Below are 23,768 nucleotides of genomic sequence, written 5' to 3' on the forward strand. Positions count from 1 at the left end.
ACGTTGATCCCAGGCCGTGCCCTTTGGGTAGGCCTCGTACTGGAGGGTTCCAAAATAGGAATCCTCAATATTTATGCTCCCACAGACCTCCGGTGCAGAGCCACCTTCTGGAGGACACTTACAGGGATTCTTCCAGACATGGATTCCTGGATTGTTGGAGGTGACTTCAACAATCTGGAGACCTTGGAGGACCAGCAGGGCAGAGGTCCAGAGTTTACAGGTATGGCTCAGGCAGAGCAGTCCGCTTGGGACTCTTTCATCTTCGCGACAGGAGGTAGGGACAGTTGGAGAGACCCGTCCTTTCGGCGTTGGCACGGGAGCCTCGACTTCTCGTGGGGCTTCCGCAGGGAAGGAGGCAGACTCCTGGAGAGGCTGGATAGATTTTATGTCAGTGATTGGGCCATTAGCAGAGGCGGTCAGGCGGGTATAGTTCCAGGGATGACACTTTTCGACCATGCGCCTGTGCTCCTATCATTAGACTCGGCAGTCCAGGCCCTTCCCCCCCGTTCATGCCGGATTCCCGACTCCATTTTCTCGAGGGTGGACGTGCGCAGCAGTATCTGCAGTCTATGGGACAGAGATTGGGGCGAGTGCGTGGATCTGGTTGATTCGGTGGCGCAGGCTTTGCAGGAGTCCAGCCAGATTTGATAGCTCGCAGCCCTACAGGTTCGACAGGAGTGGTGGGGCAGAGAGAGAGCTCTTCGGAGGGACCTCGCCTCCATTCAGGGACTCCAGCAGGCAGCCCCAAGCTCGGAGGAGCTTCGGATCCAGGCCCTTCGAGCCAGAGCCCTTCTTGAGGAGACCCTCCAGCGCCGGTCAGAGTTTTCCTATCACGCCTCTCTCTCCTTCTGGGCTCGGAAGGGTGACCGGATGAGCAGGGAGTTCTTCAGGACGCATGGCCAGAGAGCAGCAGGTGATCAGCTCCGGAGTCTCAGGACAGCAGAGGGGCACATTGTTACGGATCCGGGTGAGGTCTCGGGGTTGGCTACCGACTTCTATAGGACTCTTTTCCAGCAGGAGCCGCTTGCCCCTCGCACTCGACGCTCCCGGGAGGAGGTGTGGAGGCATATTCCATCCCAGGTCCAGCCCAGCATGCGGGCGACGTTGGCACCGTTCACTATGGACGAGATGTTGGAGGCCTTGATGGCCATCGACGGGCAGAAGGGCGAGGATGGGCTATCCCGGGCATTCTTCACCTCCTTCTGGGATCGGATCCATCAGCCCCTCCTAGCAGCTCTTCAAGGATTTTCAGCAGCGGTTATATGCCAGAGAGCCTCTCCTCGGGACTGATTTGCCTCATCCCGAAGGGAGGAGATAGACAGGAGATCCGTCAGTGGCGCCCGATCACCCTACTTACCACTGCTTACAAAATCCTTGCCAAGATGATCAGCGCCAGAGTTCGGCCTCTACTTCCAGACCTCATTCATGACACTCAGACAGGCTTTGTCCAGGATCGCAGTATCCTGGATAATGTCTTCACCTTCTCAGAGGCAGCGGAGTGGGCTCAGCACAGTGGGTCACACCTAGCCATCCTACTTCTCGACTTTGAGAAGGCCTACGATCGAGTGGACTGGTCCTTTCTGGAGGGGACTCTGGAGCGACTAAATTTCCCAGCAGGATGGATTCAGGGTATTTCAGCGTTGTACAGGACAGCTTCTAGCAGGGTCATCATTGGCGGCAGGATGGGTGAGCGTTTTCGTCTGGAGAGATCAGTGCGTCAGGGCTGCCCCCTTGCTCCTTACCTGTTTCTCTTCTTCGCTGAGGCTATGACATACTACCTTCGGGCGAGATCTACTGGGCTCAGGGGTGTTCGCCTCCCACTCCGGGAGGACACGGAGCTCCTGGACTCGGAGTACGCGGATGACACAGCACTGTATGTCCAGGATGATGAGATGATGCTAGAGAGGGTGAGGATGGCCCTAGAGATCTTCTGTTCAGCTGCCGGTGCGAAAATCAACTGGAACAAATCAGTTGGTTTTCTCACAGACCTCGGGGCGTGCTCTCAGTGGGGGAGGTTTTTGGGTTTCAGGTGGATTCCGCGGGGACAGACAGCTAGATACCTTGGTTTTCAGGTCGGCCTGGATATCACGCCAACTCAGCAGTTTCTCCCGGTGCTAGATTCCATCCGACGGAAGCTGGCTTTCTGGAGCACTGCTAAGCTCTCCCTTGCAGGTCGTGCCCTGGTAGTCAACCAGGTCCTCCTAGCCACGGCCTGGTATGTGGCTTCCTGTTGGTGTTTCTCGAGATCCAGCGTGGCACAGCTTAGGAGGTTGGTTCGGAACTTCCTTTGGTCCGGGGAGGATGGCAACTTCCTTTGGTCCGGGGAGGATGGCCTCAGAGATACCAGAGCCAGGGTTGCTTGGCAGACAGTCATTCTTCCGCAGGCCGAGGGAGGCCTGGGGGTCATCGACCCAGAGCTTCAGAGTCAGGCCCTGTTAGGCAAGCTAGTCATCCGCGGTTTGACCCCGGGGGGGCAAACGTGGAAGATGTTACTTCAGCAGGGGGTCGGTTCTTGTGTCCTGCGCCGAGGTGGAGAGTGGCTTCCGTCCCTCAGGTGGATCTTCACTTCCGCCCCGCTCACTCAGCCCCATTCCCCACTCGTTCGTAGCCTCCTTATGGTGTGGAGGCGGCTCCGCCTCAGTCTCATTCAGTCCCCTCCTAGCTGTCAAGAGGAGATCGATCACCAGCCGCTTATCTGAAATGATCAAGTCAGAGACGCCGAGGGCCTTCAGTTGGGGGAGAGATCACACATCAGAGATCACACATCAGGTGGGACGGCTGGATGCGGGGGCCAGCCCGGTCCCTTCGAGTTTGGAGGGACACGTACAGACATTTGGAGACGGCTGATCTTGCAGACGCAGCTGGAGGTGCCCGTGGAGCCCAGGCGAGACGTACGGAGATCGACGGCGCGATTCCAGCTGATTGGTTGGTTCCACCTGAGCTTCAGATCCTCATGCCAGGTGATGACCGTTGGCTGGGACAGTTCACCCCCCGTGGCATCCCACTGGTGGTCGCAGGGCGGATGAACGACTCCTCTGTTTCCTTCTTCGCGGTTTTGGGGGATGGGCGACTCAGGAGAGAGGATGTGCTCATCGACCCCCTACTCCCTTGGCAGAGGGTTCGAGTCGTAGGCCTTGTGGGGAAGGTTTGGCGGACCGACCCTTGCATAGAGCAGGATCAGCTGCAACTTTGGCGTCTCTGGCTCTGGGAGGGGCGGGCCTTGTCAGAGCTTGATTGGGACCCAGGAGAGTGGAGATGGCCAGAGATTGCGACAGGTCAGGGGCCGACCTCCTTTGCCTACAGCACGACTTTGGGCAGGCGAGTTCTAGGGAGGATGCAGAGCCGTCCTCCCACCCAGCGGCCCAGTTGGTATGCACAGGGTATTTCCAGGTTCTTTTTGCAGGCCTTCTGGAAGGCCTTGTGGGAGAGCTGGCGGCCCCGGAAGATCTCCTACTTCCTGTGGCTTCTTGCCCACAAAGGTCTTCCATTGGGGAGCTGGTTGCGGCAGATAGGCCAGGACGGACGTTGTCAGATCTGTCATGAGGACGAGGAGTCACCAAAACACTGCCTATGGAGTTGCACTCACGCCCAGGAAGTGTGGAGGTGGACTTTCGGGATCCTTACTCGCGCAGCACCGGAGCTAGGATTGATCACTTGGGACGCGTTCTGCTGGTGCAGCACCGCACCTGGTTTTCATCATTTATTCGAGGCCTGTCAGCAGGACCCCACATTCCTTATTACACAGGGGACGTGGGGGCCGCTCGAAAGTATCCCGCATCACTTGGCAGAGGCCGGCACAGGAGCTCAGGAGAGGCAGCCAGTCTGGGAGATTATCAGCAGCATCGCAGGTTGGCACATCTGGACCTCGCGCTGCGCGCAGATCCTCGGTGGCACCTCCTTATCGACTGCCCAGATCATGACTGACATCTAGAGTGAGATTATACATACCCTCAGAGGCCAGTGGGACCAGATACAGGGGGACTCCCGGGCCGGTCGGGAGAAGCGGAGACGCTTCCTCCGGGTCTGGGACACACAGGGCCTCTTCTTCGAGCAGGCTTCGCAGGGCCTTCGGTGGCGCTACTCACCACCTCTCTGGCTGTTCATTCACACTCACCTTATCCCTCCGTGAGAGAGAGCTTTACTTTTATTATCTTTTTCGGCTGCGTCCGATTTGTGTACGCAGCCCGTCAGCTGCAATGCTGACCTCTTGTATCTTGTTTTCGAAGTAATATAATTAGCACTGTTTTTTCGGCAAAAAAAAGAATGTTCATGATGTCCGCTCTTTTCTCAGATTGGCAAACTTCTACCATACAAAGGTCTATCAGTTTTCCAAAATCGCAGCTCCTATGTCCGAATTATTGAAAAGCACAGCAATTTTTCAATGGCTTCCCGAAACAGAGTATACTTTCCAACAACTCAAGCAAGCACTCACTACCACACCAATTATGGCTATTGCTGACCCAAACCTTCCATTTGAGTTCATGACCGACGCTTCCGACATCGCTACAGGAGCAGTCTTGATGCAAGAAGGCAAAGTTAATGCTTTTAACAGCCATAAACATTCCGATATCCAAACCCGATACCCGGTTTATGATAAGGAGTTTCTTGCCGTTGTACATGCTTATCGCTCTTGGAAACATTATCTCATGGGAGCCAACTCGGTGGTCAAGACAGACCATCACTCTCTAAAGTATATCTTTACTCAGCCAGTCATGAACGCTCGACAAGCACGCTGGGTTGAGTTTCTGGCCAACTTTCACATGACCATTGAGTACATTCCAGGACTACGCAATGTAGTTGCAGATGCTCTCAGCAGGTTAACTCTAGCATCAGCTATGGTAACCTCTACATTATTTGTGGATGTTCCCAATTCATTCAAAGGAAAGTATTTCAATGATAAAGACTTAGGCTCAGCAGTACAAGTTCTTTCAAAAGATCGACCTTCGACTTCCGAACAGAAGATTTTCTTATCCTATTCGTATGCGAACGACCTTCTGTATTATCAAGATCGCGCTGTGTACCACATGACAAGGATGTTCGACGTCTTTTGTTAAAAGAGCATCATGTAGTTCCTTATGCTGCCCATCCAGGCATCAATAAGACTTATAGGTTACTCAGTGCAACATACTACTGGCCTCACATGAAAAGCGACGTCATCAAAATGGTTACATCTTGCCTATCTTGTCAACAAATGAAAGCAAGCCGACGACTTCCAGCAGGACTTCTTCACCCTCTTCCAGTTCCAACTGAAAGATGGGAAAGTATTTCCATGGATTTTATTACAACACTACCACGATCCTCCCGAGGTAACACTCAGATTATGGTAATTGTTGATCGACTGTCCAAAATGGCACACTTTATTGCTTGCAAAAGCAGTGCACAGGCTCCGGACATCGCCAAACTCTTCATACAACACATCTTCCGACACCATGGATTGCCCAAGAATATCATATCCGACAGAGATCCTAAGTTTACCAGTCACTTTTGGATTTCACTATTCGAATCTTTGGGTACAACTCTACTGTTCAGTTCAGCCTACCACCCAGAATCAGATGGCCAGACTGAAAGAGTCAACCAAGTTCTTGAAGAAATGCTTCGACATTATATTCAGTCACGCCTAGCAGCTTGGGAAGAGTATCTACCACTCCTTGAGTTTGCTTATAATAACTCTTTCCATAGTGCCATTAGTATGACTCCATTTCAAGCAGCTTATGGACACACTCTGATTGTACCAACAAATTTTGTACTTCAACATCGAGTGGCCCTAGCTGATCAACTGGTTCAAGAAATGCAAGACATTCTACTCCAAGTCAGGGATCATATGTGAAAAGCGCAAGAGCGGTATCAACGGTCTGCCAACAAACATAGACGTCACCTGGAATTTGACACTGGTGACATGGTGCTATTATTTGTAGCCCCACATCGCTATAAGACGGTTAAGTCTGTGTTTCCTAAGTTGCGACCAAGATACTATGGACCTTTCCGGATCGTCAACAAAAATTCACCTTTAAGTTACAAATTGGAAGTACCACCATCATGGGGTAAAATCCATCCGACATTTCATATTTCTTGGCTAAAGACATACATTCCAGGCAATGAAGCAGTTCCTCCTGCAGGTGATTATGTCCCAGAAATCGAAGACGATTATGTTCTCCTTATTCCTGAGCGTATTCTGGACCATCGACAGCGAGAGACTCGACATCGACTTATCACTGAATTCCTTGTTCTTTGGCGAGATCTGGACAACTCCGACGCTACTTGGCAATCTGATGAAGACTTACAGCAGTACCCTGACATTTTACAGCAGTATTTTCAGAATTTACCGTGATATTTTCTACATCAATTCATTTTCTCCACCAGGGTCTTATTTTGAGTGGGAGGGGATGTCACGATCTGTGACGTATTTCTTTCTCTATATCTAGACTTATGGATGGTTTGATGAATGGACACTTGTGGAAGGGTATGCCCTTTCGATGGGACACTTCCTATGAGGCACAACCCTTCACAAAAGACACTCTATTGAAGAGACACTCCTATTGTAATGTACCCTCTCATCAAGGGTCACACCCTTCACAAGGGGTACACACCTCTTCATGCACATACACTTTGGAGTACACACCTTTTCATGTGTGACTCTTCACTCTCTATATAAGAGAGGCCCAATTGTATGGATGACACACTACAAATACTACAGACACTCAAGCAATACAAATATTCCTTGTTCTCTGCTATTTCAATCTCCTTTCTGTTCCTTAGCACATTTCTACATATAGTAAATCTAGGATTTCTTACATCCTTCATGGTATCAGAGCAGGTTAGCCCAGCCCTAATCCGCCATGCCACGTCATCATCCTCTTCAGCCCTAACCCTAACCCTGCTCAACCATAGCCTATGCTGTCAGCTGCTTCATTTCGCCTCTAGCTGCTGCCTCCTTTTCGCCATTTCCACTAGCTTAGAGCCTCTCTACAGCCTGCTTCATAGCTGCCTCTATTCGGGATCTCTTGGAGCTCTAGACACTCTAGACAGCCTGTTAGCTGGCTGGTCGGCACAGTCTTCGAGGTGTTTGTCACACGTGTGGACCCTCGAGGTCAATTCAGCACATTCCATCGCCAAAAATCAGGGTTTCATGTGTTGTTGTTGAATAGCCAACCACCTATGAGCATTTTCTGCAGCAGTTCAAGGTGTTTGAAGGCAGCTCCGAGCTATGCCTACCCCTCCAGCATACATATACCAGCCAATTGGGGTCCTGCCTTTGCATTTCGGAGTGTCCTGCTGAGTCGCCTTGCACATTTCGAACCTGTCTCTGCATTTTGGAGCCTCTCAGTCCATCGACCAGCTGCTGGAAACGTCTACCAAAGCATTTCCTCAAACACCTTGCACACGTGAAGATTGCTGATCCATTTCAGAGCTCTAGACCAGCAGCCTCACTTGCTGGTTATTCATTCAGCTTGCTGCCCGCCTTCACAAAGCCATTGTCCATTATGACTTCCTTGTTTGCTAGTTCCTTGCTCGTGGAGAAGTTCAAGGGGGAATGCTTTCCCACATGGCAAACCAAGATGCAGTTGCTCCTTATGCGTGAAGGAGTTTGGGACGTTGTTGAGGATGACCACATTGATACCCAACCAAACCTGAAGAGGACCCTGAGGAGATACATGCAGCCACAGCTGAGGTTCACGGCCTCTCTCTTGAGGAACATTATGACTGGGATTCTTGGGCTTTCTAGGCCCTGTATGCTGTGTGTTTTTGTGTAAGTCAATAAAAGGTTCTCAGCCTTGACTAGTCCCGCTAAAATGAATGTATTTGGAAGGGTACTCTGCCCTGGGTTGTCCCCTAAAAATGATTCTATGGTTATTTACTTTGATATGATTTTGTTGACCACCCAGTTCAGAGTAAGGGGGGGTGATGACTGATGGTCTACCTTTGCCGGTCGCAAGCTGACTGAGATGTCACTATCACACGGGACGAGTTGGATAGTTGGACATGCTCTTTGCAGTATTGCGGTGGAGGGACGATCGGTCTACTCCTTACATGTTGGGTCTCACACTCTTCGCTCTAAAGGGGGGTGTTGGAGAAATCATAGCCGAAGAGTGTGTCTTGGTGTGTTGTACTACGAGATATAGTAGTGGTTCATGTGTGAGTGCCACGTGTCACCATGGGAGTTATCCCATATGCACTTGGTACATGCGTGTGTGTGCCTAGCCTATAAAGGCTTGTACTTCACTTGTCATTTCATTCTTGATGATACTTGATGAATGAATAGAAGCCTTTCATTATGTCTTCATTTGAGTACATTTCCTCTCCCTCCCTCCCTCTCACAAGATCATGAAGGACTACGGACAGAGCATTTCTCACATGGGCATGTTACTAATCCATTTCTTCTTAAACCCAGATTTCTTTTGGTACCCATACTGGGTTCCGACCTGTGCAAACCCACTTGGCCTAGCCCCGATTTTAGCACGGATGTTCAATCACGCAGTATGCCACGGTTTTCCACCTACCTGGAGCACCACCACCATCGTACCGATACACAAGGCAAGGGACCCCATGGATACCGGAAACTACCGCACCCTCATGATTGGTCATACTTTGGCCAAGATCTATGGATCAATGCTAGAGAGGGAACTTAGCAGCCACGCGGAGCTTCACGGGCAGCGAGCACTAGGACAAGCAGGCTTCCGAAGACAGCACTCTACTTTGGATCACATCTTCACTCTGCGGACTATCATTGAGGAGGCTAGGTCCAGACGTCAGAAAGTCTACACATGCTTTGTAGACTTTCGGAAGGCCTTCGATACCGTCCCACGATCTCGTCTGATCACGAGACTACGTGAGCTACATATCCCGGACTCCATGATCTGGGGAGTCATGAGTCTATACGAGTCTGTTCGAGGGAGAGTTTGAGCCCCATAAGGTATATCGGATTGGGTGGACAGTACTATAGGGGTGAAGCAGGGCTGCCCCCTCTCCCCGAAGCTCTTTGGACTCTACATTGATGAGATCACATCTTTCTTGGACCATCTGGGGGGGGAGGGTTTGCCACTGGCTGATCTCATGATACAGATACTATTATATGCAAATGACATAGTACTCATATCATCATCAGCAGAGGGCTTACAAAGACATCTGGATGCCTTGGAGGTGTTCTGTAGAGAGAGGGACTTGACAGTCAACCTTGGGAAAACCAAGGTTATGATCTTCAACACCTCACGAGCGGTGCTTCACCGACATAGTTTCACATACAGAGCTGCCCCAGACGTTTCCCCTGCCTCTTCAGGGATAGTTATGGGATTTTGGCATGTTTCCTCTCCTACCCAAACCAGTGGTGAGACTGAGGAGCACTTTCTGTGCATCTGTCCGGCCTACTATGAGATACGAGGATGCTACCACTGCCTATGTAAAGAGGGGACTGGATTTGGCCCACTCTCGCGACTCATACATTTCCAAAACCAGGTGTGCATAGGGCTCTACTTGATGGAGATGCGCCGACACAGGGAGACCTTACTAAGGCAGCTTTGAGCACGGCAGACACCAGATGGGTCATAGGTTGTAGGGGCAGACCCTACCCAGAGGCAGGTCACGGATTTTTATACATTTGAGTCAGCCCCAGGACATAGTGGGATCAAGGAGGAGGAGATAGCTGATACGAGGACAGCATGGCTCAGCCACCGACGACCACACACGATGCGCATAGCTACCAGACCACGCACCATTGAGATATGACCCATTGTTGCCCTCCTCAGAGGGGACCGCTAGAGGCATGGGATCACAGTAGATATAGCCCGTCGGGTCCTCAAATCGAGACGATCGCGTCCACCACTGCCACGCGTGACTACTCGACAGATATAGATCTACGACATCTTCACGGCCCACAAGAGGGACGCTCTGATACTAGGCGCCGGATCTTGATACCGGGCCCAAGCTTGAGTTTTAGCTCAGTTGGAGATTTTGAGCTTGAGTTCTGAGTCCGAGCTAGGAGTTCTGTTTAGCTTAGTTTTCAGCAAAGGGCCCTAGCGCGCCCTTTTGCATCAGCCCTTGGTGGCATGTATGAGTTTCTTTTTTATGATGCTGTATCACTCTGTCCCATAGGCCATAGTTTCACACACCGAAATGAGCCAATGGAGATAGTGCAGTCTTACACATATTTGAGGGTAGTATTCACCAAGCCAGGTTTCACGATGACACATGTAGCTACAACACGACTTACACGAGCGCGAGGTGCTTTGGCCCGACTAGAGAGGCAGTGTTTCCAGGCACACTTCCAGGATCTTCCAATGAAGGGTTGGCTTTTTGACACCCTGGTGAGACCGACAGCCATGTATGCAAGCACCCTTCTGGGGAAGTGGCATTTCAGCGACGGAGTGGAGGAAATTTGAGAGGCTACAGGTGACCATGGGGTCTAGCATGATTCGGAGTAAGCCCTCGATCCCCCACCAAATCATACACGAAGAGTTCGTCATCACCCCTCTCCATGTTGATGCCATCTTTCAAGCAGTGACATTCCTTCACCAAGTCTAGGCCTTACCTCAATGGAGGTTATTGAGACTAGCACTGGAGTCTTCTAGGCGACTGGCAGAGAGTGGTGTTGATACAGCACGGTATGCACAGATATCCACATGGTTTGGTAGCCACGGCATTCAGATGGACAGACTTCCCCCCTTTCAGTACAGTATGGATGCACCACAAGAGAGGATCCCACGAGATGAGATCAACCGCATCATACGGTTGGACCTCCTCCAACTTCATACGTCTCGGGCTTGGGGGGGAGACCATGAGTTCCCCACCAAGATCCAGTTCTACCATGACCATTTCCTGAGGGTCTCAAAGTATGGTCTCATCATCATACCTCAATATCTCGAGGATAGGAGAGTCTCACATGCACTGCGAATCGCCATCGGAAAGTTGCGACTTTCGTCACAACAGCTGAGGATTGAGGCAGGGAGAGCCAAAGGCATACCCATAGAGCAGAGGATCTGCAGACTATGCCCGATGGGGGAGGTCGAGACAGAGGAACACTTTCTGTGTGTCTGCCCAGTATACTATGAGATCCGAGGGCGATATCACAGCCTCTTTCAGGAGGGGCTTGGTTTTGATCCGCTTACATCAGGTTTGTGTTGGACTCTATCTAATTGAGATGCGGCAACACAGAGATATAATGATGCGACAGACCAGAGAGCATCAGGAGGCGAGACCAGAAGTCATTGAGATCGACTGAGCACAGACACGTGTCACAGACTTCTATGCATCTGAGTCAGCCCTTTGGGAGGCCGAGGGAGAGGAGCTTGATCAGATGACAGAGATATAATGATGCGACAGACCAGAGAGCAACAGGAGGCGAGACCAGAAGTCATTGAGATCGACTGAGCACAGACACGTTACACGTCATGGCAGCGAGAGAAGCACGGGAATGGGCTACATACAGGGATGGTAGGGTGATCATCCGAGAGAGAGGAGATTAGGACCAGGGGGAGAAGGAAGAAAAGGAAGAGAAAGAAGAAGGTGAATTATGACCATGTCAGGACAATGGGACACAAAGTGGACTGAGGATTGCAATGGGGATTTGCAATGGCACACTCTGGTCTGATCCAGGTCGTTTCTCGGAGACATACACTGACAGAGACCTGGTCTTCTATACTAAGACACATGAGAGCCCCGAGAGAGGACTGCCCACTATGACAAGATATACATGGGAGTCATCTCATAGGAAGGAGACGAGGAGAGACACTGGTGTACAGGGCTCGGGGGGAGTGGCTACCCTCTTTAGATCACACATGAGACCTCTCATATCAGTGGCACGGAGAGAGGAGCATGCGCGACACATGTGGATACGAGTCCAACTACCAGACGCACGACTGATTCTCATAGCGGTGTGTTATTTCCCTCCGGATACTTCATCCTATGTACGTGAGGTCACCACAAAGAGGCACAGCCCGCATGAGTCGATTCAGGATGATATTGTTGGGATATCTCAAGGTGTATGCCTCAGGCACACCTTATGTTTCTATGTGTGAGTGCTAGAAGCACAGTTAGGTGCCCACAAGCACAGTTAGGTGGTGGAAAAGCCACATAGGATGATTGAGTGAATCTAGGAGCAGATTGAGGAGATGATTGTGGAGCTTTGAGGTCATCAGTGATGTCAGTGACCTTGTATGAGGTGCCTACTTAAGGACCTCTTTCTTCTTCATTCTATAAGCAAGTATTCTGATTTTGTGTCCACTCTACTCTTTCCTTTCAGTATTCCAACATGGTATCAGAGCCCTTTGATCCCCCTTGAGCCCATTTCTGCCACATCATCATCTTCTTCTTCTCCATTTTCCTCTTTCTTCCCAAAATCTTTGAGAGCTTGGTTCTCCATCTACAAACGGCCATTGCCCAAACCCTCTGAGCTGGAAACTCCTCTAGTATGGGCGAACTTCCACCTGCAAGCAATTGAAAAAAAAACGTCTGTGGTGGCTGCCATTCTCCAAACAGCGAATTTCTTCTGTTGCTCAATACTCCCTGCCATTGCCTGAGCCCTCTTAGGAGTAGATGGGCGACCTCAAGACGAAGATTTTGAGCCATTTTTCAGGTCATTTGGTTCAGTAACGAGGGAGAAATCGTCAAAACTCAGTTTCAGCCTGTAGCAACTCTCCCGGGCAAAAGTGCGCACCATTTCGTCCAACCTCTGTGCTGGACCTTCTCTGGTATATGAGCTTTCTTTTGCTTCAGAAAGCCCTCTTTTCCTTGCTTTGAAGAGTGAGCTACAAGCCCTCCAAGTTCAGCTTTTCAGTTTTGACAGTTTTGGACAAGTTTTTGAAGATGATGCTACATAAAATGCTACTCTAGCATTTCTGGTTTTTTTGAAGCTTTCAATAACTTCAGTACAAGTGTGGATTCAGTTTTGTTTTGACTTGCTAGACCTGGTTTTGATTGGAAAGTGTTTATTTCACCCACTTCTATGAAGCATGTAAAAGGAAGCATCATTGTTTGAAATCTAGTCACTACTATTGCTCATACTTTGGAAGTATTTCAGTTATATTTTTGCCTTGTAAGAGAGATAGACACTGCCCAATATCTGGGTTAGACCCTCTCATGGCTACCTTATATAATCTTGAGAAGTTCAATGGAAAGGGCTTCCATACTTGGCAAATGAAGGTGAAATTTGCATTGATGCGGGAGAACTTATGGGGACTTGTCAAACCTACTCCTACCGCTTCTTCTACAGCCTCCAATGCTGGACAATCTTCAACTCCGACACGACCGGCAAGGGATCCAGCAAGAGAAGAAAAAGCATATGGTATAATTGCTTTAGCTTTGGGTGATGATTACATACATCATATCTCTGACTTGGAGTCTCCTTCGGAAGCTTGGTAGAAGCTAGATTTGATTTTTGGTACAAGCTCTCACATTTCTAAACTATCACTTAAAATCTCTTTCTTTGAATTAAAGATGGCAAGTGATACTACTTTAGCTGCTCATGTCAACTATATGCGGAGCCTTATGACTCAATTAGCTTCTATCAACTCTCCTATCACCCCTGATGATGCTATGGCAGTGTTACTTAAGAGTATGCCTAAAAGTTTTGATCACATTGTTAGCACTTTGAAGAATCTTCCCAATCCTAACCTTGAAGGCATTATCTCAGCTCTCCAAGAAGAAGAAAGACATATGGAGCTAAGGAAAGGCAATGACACTGCTTATGTTATGAAATTCCAGAAGGGCAAGTATACTCCTTGCAATCACTGTGGAAAGACAAATCACCTTTCAAAGGACTGCTTCAAAGTTAATCCATGCAAGCACTGTGGCAAAAACAACCATAGTGAGAAGTTTTGCAGAGCCAAAGCAAAGACAGAAAATGCAAATCTACTTACAGTGAATGAGCCTCCACAAGATGAGGCATCCTTTGAAGATTATGCATTTTAAACTCATCTCTATGTATGCTCCAGATCTCTCTTTTATGTCAAGGTACTCAGCCTGGATAGTCCTCCAAAATGAATGAAAATAAACTATTGTGTTTTGTGTGTTTTGTAAACACCTCTGGTCACCTTATGATGTAGGCCATGTGTATGTTTTGTTCCATGGTACTTCCTGCAGACATTGTGTGCATGTACATGCAGGGGAGATAACCATTGGAAGGTCTGTTTGTATCCCTTTCTGTTTACCTTACACCCAAGGGAACCCTTGCTAGCATGAGAACCTAGCCATAGATTTATCCTTGACCACCATGAGATGGCATGAGAAACTATGAGACTAGATGTATCCTTGACATAGCCTGAGGCATTTCCTTGAGGGGGGGTTTGTTGGGATATCTCAAGGTGTATGCCTCAGGCACACCTTATGTTTCTATGTGTGAGTGCTAGAGGCACAGTTAGGTGCCCACAAGCACAGTTAGGTGGTGGAAAAGCCACATAGGATGATTGAGTGAATCTAGGAGCAGATTGAGGAGATGATTGTGGAGCTTTGAGGTCATCAGTGATGTCAGTGACCTTGTATGAGGTGCCTACTCAAGGACCTCTTTCTTCTTCATTCTATAAGCAAGTATTCTGATTTTGTGTCCACTCTACTCTTTCCTTTCAGTATTCCAACAGATATCACTGAATTTTCTAGGCAAGGAATTCCCTTGCCACAGTAGTCACGGACACAGCCATCAGGTCTTTTCCCACGACTCGATCTGCACGTGCCTCAGTAGGGAAGATGCCACAGAATCCTTGGTATGATGATGAGTGCAGAGAGATGAGAGCTCACCTCACATGAGCGAGCCCTTGGCCACTTGGCATCACCCGAGGCACAACAGATCTCACGACAACTGACACGCCGTAAGTGGCCGGCATTCCTCACCCACAGAATGGACGAGGTGATCAATTCATTTCGAGGGGGGGATCCCACCATTGGCTAGGGGCTTCTATCGGAGGGAAGCCACCTATACCGATCACAGACCCAAGTGTTTGGCACACTTATGCATGCTCTCTTTATGATGTCCTGATGCAGGCACCACCTAATATGTACACTATGCCCACGCCCACCACTTGCCACTTCCTGCAACAAATGCAGCCTGCAGCTTTCATACAGTCCTGTATAGAGTGTACGGAATCCATACAGCTAGGTATGCTGCAAAAAAGAGCTCGAAATTGCTCCAAAATGCGTCTCCTTCGCAGTAAGTGCTCCAAAATGCAAACTCCTTGCGCCAAAAACAAAGTTCTCGCCATGGAAAAGCTTGGAGAGGCCTCAAACAGTCGTGGGAGTGTGAAAACCAGCTAGACCAGCAGGAATGAGGGCTCCAGAGGCTGCCAAACAGCTTGGGAAAGCTGTGAATGGCTGAGGGAATGGATTCCCGACCTGCTTTGATACAACTGTTGGCAATGACAAGCAATGGAAGCTCAAAAATAGAAGCAAGAAGGAGAAAAACGAGATGCTGTAATAGATTGCTGCAAAAACTGAGAGTGGAGGCTCAAGGGAGAGCCAACATAACAAAACCCTAGGGCTAACTGCCCTAACTGGACTAAGTGTCCTAATTGACCTAGGTGGTACATGTACTAACTGTACCAATAGTCCTAACTGACTATAACTAGGCCTACAAGACACATACCAAGGAATAAGTGGCACCTATGGATAGCCCATAGAATGGCCTACAATTTTGGTATATACATGCTTTCCGTGTAGCACCAACTTCCTATGGTATTGCAAACCCTGGTCACGAACATTTCAGCTTCATTGTGCAATCTTGGTACTATTAACAGGTTCACCCATGAAGTCGCTATCTTGTCGATTCTGCAAATGTCGAGGCCACCATACGTGTGACAAGTAACCATGTAGCTATCCCCCTAAGAAATCGAGGATAGCTTCGATTTTGCAAAGCACCTTATCCCGAGGCTTGTTCCAACTTGACCTAAAACCAGCTCCATTCGTGTCGTACACACTGTACGGACCTGCTGCGCCAGTGTACGGAACTGTACTGAAGCCTTTGCAGCCTGTTCGGTGTTCATTTCTGCAATTCGGAGCTGTCTAGTGCTGCCTCGAGCTGCGTGCCAGCTGTTGGAGCCCTTCGGAGCAGTTTCCTTGCTGCCTCAAGTCGCGTGCTGGTTGTTGAAGCTCTTTGGAGCTTGTTAAATTGATCTGGAATCCACTCTTTGAGCCCATTCTTCCTCTTTTGGCATCCCTTTGCCTCTGGCTGCGAGTACCCCTCCATTGGATCTCTTTCTCTCCATTTCTAAGTGCTCTCCTCCTCGTGGGATCACTTTCTTTTCTTGTAATTCTCATTTCCAGCCCTCATTTGCTCGCATTCAGAGCCTTACACTGCTGTCCTTTCGGGCTACATCATTGGGTAAGCCGTTGTTGCATTGATTCTTTCCCATTTCGGCTTCATTTGCATTTTGGAAAGGCCTCGTGTTGCCATTTGGGGATTTTTCTTGCAACATGTACACCTTGGGACAGCAAAGTCTCTTGCAAGCATAAGCTTTGAAGCTTGGGCAAAATTTTGTTACTTGATTATGAGAGGTTGCAGTTCTCTCATTTGCTTTGCTAGTTGGTGCATTTGTCTTGAATTTCAGCACCATGTCTAGCGGCAAAGATGATTTGTTTGGGATGCTTGGGGCTGATGGCAAGCTTGATGGCACCAATTATCCCATGTGGTCATACATGATGTGACATGTTTTGGTTGCCAAGAATCTATGGCATATTGTTTCAGGCTCTCAGGTCAGACCTACATGTAGTGCCATTTCTGGTGCTGCACCTATTGCCTCTGCTTCTTCTTCAAGTGATGGGTCTTCAGGTTATGGTTCTAATGTTACTTCCAGAACACAAGCACCTCCTGCTACAAGTACTTTGCCTCCTACATAGGAGCAGATTCAGTGGGATGGTCGTGATGCCAAAGCACATGCCTTGATTGCTCTTTCAGTGAAACAGGTTATTATCCCTCATATCCGGTCTTGCAAGACAGCTAAGCAAGCATGGGATCAACTTGCATCTTTGTATCAGGTGCGGAATGAGGCGAGGGTTGCCTATCTCCGCAAGCACTTCAAAGATATCAAGCTTGATGAGGGTGGTAACATGGATGCCTATCTCACTAATGTGAAGGATTTGAAAGAGCAGTTGGCCAACATTAATGAGATTATGCCTGATTCGCAGCTTGTTTCTAATACCGGTTGCCTGATTCATATCAAAGCTTTGCTACTACATTGAGGTTGGTTGCAGGGGGTGATGCTAATCATTTCTCATTTGACCACTTGGTTGCTCTTCTTCTTCAAGAGGAGCAAAGTCGTGCAAATCGCAATGCTTCTATGGCTAGTTATCAAGCATTTGCTGCCCATCACAAACACAAAGGTGAAGGCAAGGGTTCAGCTGGAAAACCTTTCATTCCCAGGCTGATCATTCACATGGTTCCTCTTCTTCAAGGGATAATAAAAAGGAGAAGAGATGTAATTATTGCAGGAAACCTGGGCATGATATTTCTGAATGCAGAAAGCGCATAACATCTTAAAAGAAGAAGAAAGAGTCTGGTCTTGCAGTATCTGGTTCTTCTAGTGCAGAAGATCGACATGAGTCCACTAATTTCGCACAAGACCAGCATTGGGATTTCTTCGTTACATGTTAGTATAATCCTGATGTTCATGATGCTTGTATGGCAGTTTCAGATGTTCATGATGCCTGGTTAACTCATTAGAGCATTCATCTCAAGGGGGCAGGGTCACATGTGCCAATAATGCAACCTATACCATGAAAGATATTGGGCAAGTTGCTCTGACTTCTGTCAATGGTGATATTGTTACTCTAGAGCATGTGCTTTATGTTCCAGGCATTCATAAGAACCTCATTTCTATTTCAACCATTGCTACATGTGGCTTTCAGGTTCTTTTTGATGGTGTTAGATGTGCAGTGTGTATGATGCTACACATGACTTTACCATGGTCTTGACCGGCACATTGACTAGAGGTCTTTATAGACTTGATGATTATGACAGATGTTTGGATGATGATGCTACACTTACAGATGCACATGTCACCATAGCAGATACCCATTTGTGGCATGAGAGGTTTAAACACCTCAATTTTGGAGCCTAGGTGAAGTTATATATACAAAGCATGTTTGTGAACCCTGCTTGCTTGGATGCATTTCTTAAGGATGGGAGAGTTGGTGCTTCACGCAAGCTTTATCTGGTTCATAGTGATGTTTGTGGACCCATGAGGGTTGCAGCTCTTGGGGGGTTCTAATATTTTGTCACTTTTATTGATGACTTCACCAGGTACAATTGGATTTTCGCATTGAAATCCAAATCTGAAGTTTCTTCATGCTTCAAGCACTTTATTGCCTTGGTTGAGAATGAGAGTGAGCTGCACATTGCTCACCTTAATACAAACAGGGGGGGTGAATACATGTCAAAGGAGTTTGCTGTTTTTTTGGCTTCCCGTGGCATACATCATCGATGCACGGTGCCTTATACTCCTCAACAGAATCCTGTGGCTGAGCGGAAAAAATAGATCAATGATGGAGATGGCCAGGTGCATGTTGAAAGGCAAACATTCATCTAACAGGTTGTGGTTGGATGCGGTCATGTGTGCAAATAACATCTTGAACAAATGTCCCACAAAGGCATTGTAGACTCACACACCTTATGAGGCTTGGACGGGTCGCAAGCCTCGCATTTCACATGAGGACTTTTGGATGCTTAGCTTATGCTCATGTGCCTTCACAGACATGCACTAAGTTGGATGATAAAGCTATCAAGTGCATTTTTATTGGGTATAGCTCAGAGAGCAAGGGCTATAAGCTATATCAGCCCCGCAAAGGCAAGTGTTTTGTCAGTCGGGATGTTGTGTTTGATGCATCTTCCACTATGCCTTTGCTGGACTGTCAAAAACAGCCCGTTGTTGATGCCCCATACATTTTTGACAGCCTCATGCCTTTGTTTCCATTCAATGCTCGGTATGATGTTCCATCTGAGGATGTACCTCCTCCATCTATTGGTCATTTGCAGCCACATGTGCAGCCAGAAATTCAGCCTGATATGCCTCTCATTGATCACGATCATTTGCACAGGGCTCATGACCAGGAAAGAGCTGAAATTCAAGAGCCCAAAAAGGTACCCCGTTGGCTCCTTGACACATCAAAAGACAGCAAACAAGACACTCCTCTGCCAGCCCGTACAAGAGCAACTGTCCGGAAAGAGCATGCTAGTTTTGGTGCTTATGCTTTGGTTGCTACAGCATGCAATGAAGAACCATTACGTCAACAAGATGCCCTTCAGAATGATTGTTGGATGAAGGCCATGCAAGCTGAATTGGATTCCATCCATCAGAATAACACTTGGGAGTTGTGTGATTTGCCTCCTGGCAAGAATGCCATTGGAACTAAGTGGCTTTATAAAATCAACCGGAAAGCTGATGGTTCAGTGGACCGTTACAAAGCCCGTCTTGTTGCTAAGGGCTATGCTCAGCAGCATGGCATTGACTTTGAGGAGACTTTTGCTCCCACTTCCACGCTCACTACTATTCGCATTGTTATTGCCTTTGCTACCCACTTTCATTGGGAGATACATCAGCTTGATATCAAGACAACTTTCCTTAATGGGCATTTGCACGAAGAGATCTATGTTTCCCAACCTCCTGGCTTTGAGGTTGAAGGTTCTAAAAGCAAGGTATGCCGCTTGAAAAAGGCCCTCTATGGATTGAAGCAAGCACCTCGAGCTTGGTATTCCAGAATTCATACTCATTTGCTCACACTTGGCTTTCAAAACAGCCCTAGAGAGGCTACCCTTTACATCCGCAAGCGTGGGACAGATTTGCTGATTTGAGTCCTTTATGTGGATGATATGCTTGTGACTGGGACACATGCTCAGCAAATTGGAGATTTTAAACTTGGTTTGCAGCAAACATTTGCTATGTCTGATCTTGGTCTTTTGCACTACTATCTGGGCATCCAATTTGCTAGCAGTGAGGAGGACATTTTGATGTCACAATCCAAGTACATTGGACAGCTTTTGCAACGTTCAGCTATAAGGCTTTCAGTTCTCATCAATTGGAGAACTCATCATGAGCTAGACTGGCGTAAGATCACAAAGTAGTTGAAGGCTAATCGAGCTATATAAGTTCAAGGCATATTGCACGTATTGATCTTTGTCGCTATGAAAGTTCAATCTCAATTGAAGACTCTATGCTGTAAGCATCTACGTGATGTATCATCTTCTTGCAGTTGTTGCACTCACAAGAGTGGGAGTTGAGCTCTGCCGTTCGGGTCCAAGCTTCACACTAAACATTAAAAAGCTTAGAATATAAATAGTTTGCGCCCATTTTTTGATGGTTTCGTTTATAATTTATGCTATAGCTAGGAATAAATCCACATCTAACAAAAGCTTGAGGATTTATGATACCCTACAGAAGTATCCAAACTTTTCACTACTTTCAACAAAGAACACTCTTACAAACTCATTATAGTTGACATTGATGGATAGTTGGACTTTAAACTGGAGCGCAAGTGCCCTACAGTAAGGCTGAAATAGTTATCAAATCATTAGTCAATTGACTATGCGGCAAAAGTAAATGTTCAGCCATAAAGCTTTCAGTTCTCATCAATTGGAGTACTCACGAGCTAGACTAGCATAAGATCACAAAGGTGAATGCATATTGAGCTATATAAGTTGAAGGCATATTGCACGTATTGATCTTTATCGCTATCAAAGTTCAATCTCAATTGAAGACTCTATGCTGTAATCATCTACGTGATGTATCATCTTCTTGCAGTTGTTGCACTCAAGAGAGTGGGAGTTGAGCTCTGCCGTTTGGGTCCAAGCATTGTAAAGCTTAGCGCCCATTTTTTTATGGTTTCGTTTATAATTTATGCTATAGCTAGCAATAAATCCACATTAACAAAAGCTTGAGGATTTTATGATACCCTACAGAAGTATCCAAACTTTTCACTACTTTCAGCAAAGAACACTCTTACAAACTCATTATAGCTTCCGCTGAATTGTGTCCTTATCCACCCTCGAGTCATGATATAACACTACTATACACACCATATTCTCTTTCAGAAGCCATGGGCTGGCTTTGCATATCAATGAGCCTTGTTATGAAAGTGAAACCTTATCATGCGCAACACATCTTAGGGCTACCGCAGGTTCAAGGGCCCTAGCTAAACATGTTTAGGTACTTCAATGGTGCTAGCAAACTATTTAATGATATTTAACAGGCGTCTCGAAGGCCGCAGGTTCAAGGGCCCTAGCCAAACATGTTTACGTCCCTCAATGGTGCTAGCAAACTATTTAATGATATTTAACAGGGGTCTCGAACGCTGTAGTCACAATCATGTGGTGTTGGCGGAAAAACAATGAATGTTACTTGAATGCAAAAAGACAAAGGCGCAGATGTTGTTGAGTTTAGGATTCACAGAAACGTAACACCGAAAACGTCACCCCTCCCAGGCCTGTATTCCTGGATGGTTCTATATTTTTCAGTAAATGCGTACCAGGCAACAGATTTCAGCAAATTGTCTTTGCAGACCCTTCTGTGAGACACTGAAGTGGAAGCAAACGGAAAGTTGACCCGGGAAAGCGACTGAGAAATCATATTGGCCGCTTCAGGTGGAACGGATGGCAGCTCGAGCGTGACAACAACTGCAGCAATATCTTCCAAATAAGCCTGTTGATGTCTTTGTGCAATACATTGTTAATAAAAATCAAATTTTTCGTTGAGTGTAGAAGCACACCCTTCATTCTGTTGAATGCCGCCATCTAAGGCAGCGATTAGTGTGAACGTCTGCAAAGGGATACAAATTTCATAAGAACATTGCATGCACGATGAGTGATGAGTTGGGCTAAATCAAAATTTGGTTAAATAACTCGTTAATCTTGTGAATGCATAGGCTTGCAAAACAACACGTCTTCTACACCGAGAAAGTGAAAATGCTGGTTTCACCCTAGTTTAGATGTTCCATTTAGAATCACGAGTAACTTGACCCGTCTATGACAGGCTAGAGACCCACTCCGCTGTGTCTCAAAGTTGCGATCATAGATTACCTACCTTTAATAAAATTTAAGGTTTCATTTACAAATCTCAAACTTTGAGGAATTCTAAGAAAATTGTGAAAAACATATACATACATACCAAAACACACACACACACACACACACACAAATATTCAAGAAGTTTCACCCTAGTTTAGATGTTCCATTTAGAATCACGAGTAACTTGACCAGTCTATGACAGGCTAGAGACCCACTCCGTTGTGTCTCAAAGTTGCGATCATAGATTACCTTTGAGGAAATTTAAGGTTTCATTTACAAATCTCAAACTTTGAGGAATTCTAAGAAAATTGTGAAAAACATATACATACATACCAAAACACACACACACACACACACACAAATATTCAAGAAGTTTCACCCTAGTTTAGATGTTCCATTTAGAATCACGAGTAACTTGACCAGTCTATGACAGGCTAGAGACCCACTCCATTGTGTCTCAAAGTTGTGATCATAGATTACCTTTAATAAAATTTAAGGTTTCATTTACAAATCTCAAACTTTGAGGAATTTTAAGAAAATTGTGAAAAACATATACATACATACCAAAACACACACACACACACACACACACAAATATTCAAGAAGTTTCACCCTAGTTTAGATGTTCCATTTAGAATCACGAGTAACTTGACCAGTCTATGACAGGCTAGAGACCCACTCCGTTGTGTCTCAAAGTTGCGATCATAGATTACCTTTAATAAAATTTAAGGTTTCATTTACAAATCTCAAACTTTGAGGAATTCTAAGAAAATTGTGAAAAACATATACATACATACCAAAACACACACACACACACACAAATATTCAAGAATTTTCAGCTATACAATAATTAAAAAGCCTTTCATTAAGCCAATTCTAGACACACGCGTACACACACACACACACACAAAACACTAAATATTAAAATAAATAAAAAAATCTTATAATCTCTCTCTCTCTCTCTCTCTCTCTCTCTCTCTCTCTCTCTCTCTCTCTCTCTCTCTATCTCTATCTCTATCTCTATCTCTATAGAGAGAGAGAGAGATGTGCACGTGCGTGCGTGTGTGCATGTGTGTGTGTGTGTGTGTGTGTGTGTGTGTGTGTGTGAATGCCCTTACCTCATAGCCATGACCTTGTAGTTAGCATCTTTTGGAATTAGTCTGTGCATGCAAATCTCTGCTCAGGCATTTTATTGTGCCCATGCTTTTGTATCTGATGGTGAAGCTCATGGCTGGGTTGATGCACGCTTAGTACAGCTCCCATCTCTGTGAGAAGAGGCTTTCTCAACTCCTAAGTCTTGCTATCGAATAAGCTTCATTAACTTTGGTCTTTTTAAACTCAACAGAATACAATCGAGATCCTAGATAGAGACTCGAATCTCCCCCTCCTCCCCCAAAACTCTTCTCTTCATGCCGATCCTCCCACGAACCTCTGTCCTCGTAGGTATGGGTTTAAGGTTTAGGGGTTTAATATCCACCAAAGTGTATACATGTATCTTAGAGCATTCCTTCACTGCTTGAGAGTGTATATCTCTGACTTTCTTGAAAGGCCCTATTTTCAAAATGTTCCAATATCAATTTTGTGTCCCCACATCAAGCGTTGCCATGCTACAGCAAACCTTCAATATACCAATGTAAGTATGATGATTTCAGATTGTGCCCTCCTATTGCATCTATGGATAGAGTTTGAAAGCCAACAGATAATTTTCCTTCTGGGCATAACACAATGTCATGGTAGTCCAAGAAACCACATCATGATGAGGCAACTCATCAAATGCATGACGTGTGTCCTCAATGCT

The 23,768-nt window shown here is 46.8% G+C and overlaps 1 protein-coding gene across 3 annotated transcripts in view; it reads right to left on the reverse strand.

The window, feature by feature from the left end:
- Window positions 1-21,712, reverse strand: part of SCY2 (SecY protein transport family protein) — a 207,058-nt gene extending 185,346 nt beyond the window's left edge. For all 3 annotated transcript variants that reach the window (XM_087395478.1, XM_087395477.1, XM_087395476.1), the window contains exons 1-2: window positions 21,673-21,712; window positions 21,433-21,580 (exon numbers count right to left, since the gene is read on the reverse strand). In XM_087395478.1, coding sequence (XP_087251604.1) covers window positions 21,433-21,580; window positions 21,673-21,697 — 173 coding nt within the window. In that variant the 5' untranslated portion in view covers window positions 21,698-21,712. The remainder of the gene's footprint in view (window positions 1-21,432; window positions 21,581-21,672) is intronic.
- Window positions 21,713-23,768: the final 2,056 nt, after the last annotated feature.

This window comes from Dipteris shenzhenensis, chromosome 24 (assembly GCF_047967505.1).
Source record: "Dipteris shenzhenensis isolate YYH24624 ecotype China chromosome 24, Dip_SZ_1.0, whole genome shotgun sequence".
NCBI lineage: Eukaryota > Viridiplantae > Streptophyta > Polypodiopsida > Gleicheniales > Dipteridaceae > Dipteris > Dipteris shenzhenensis.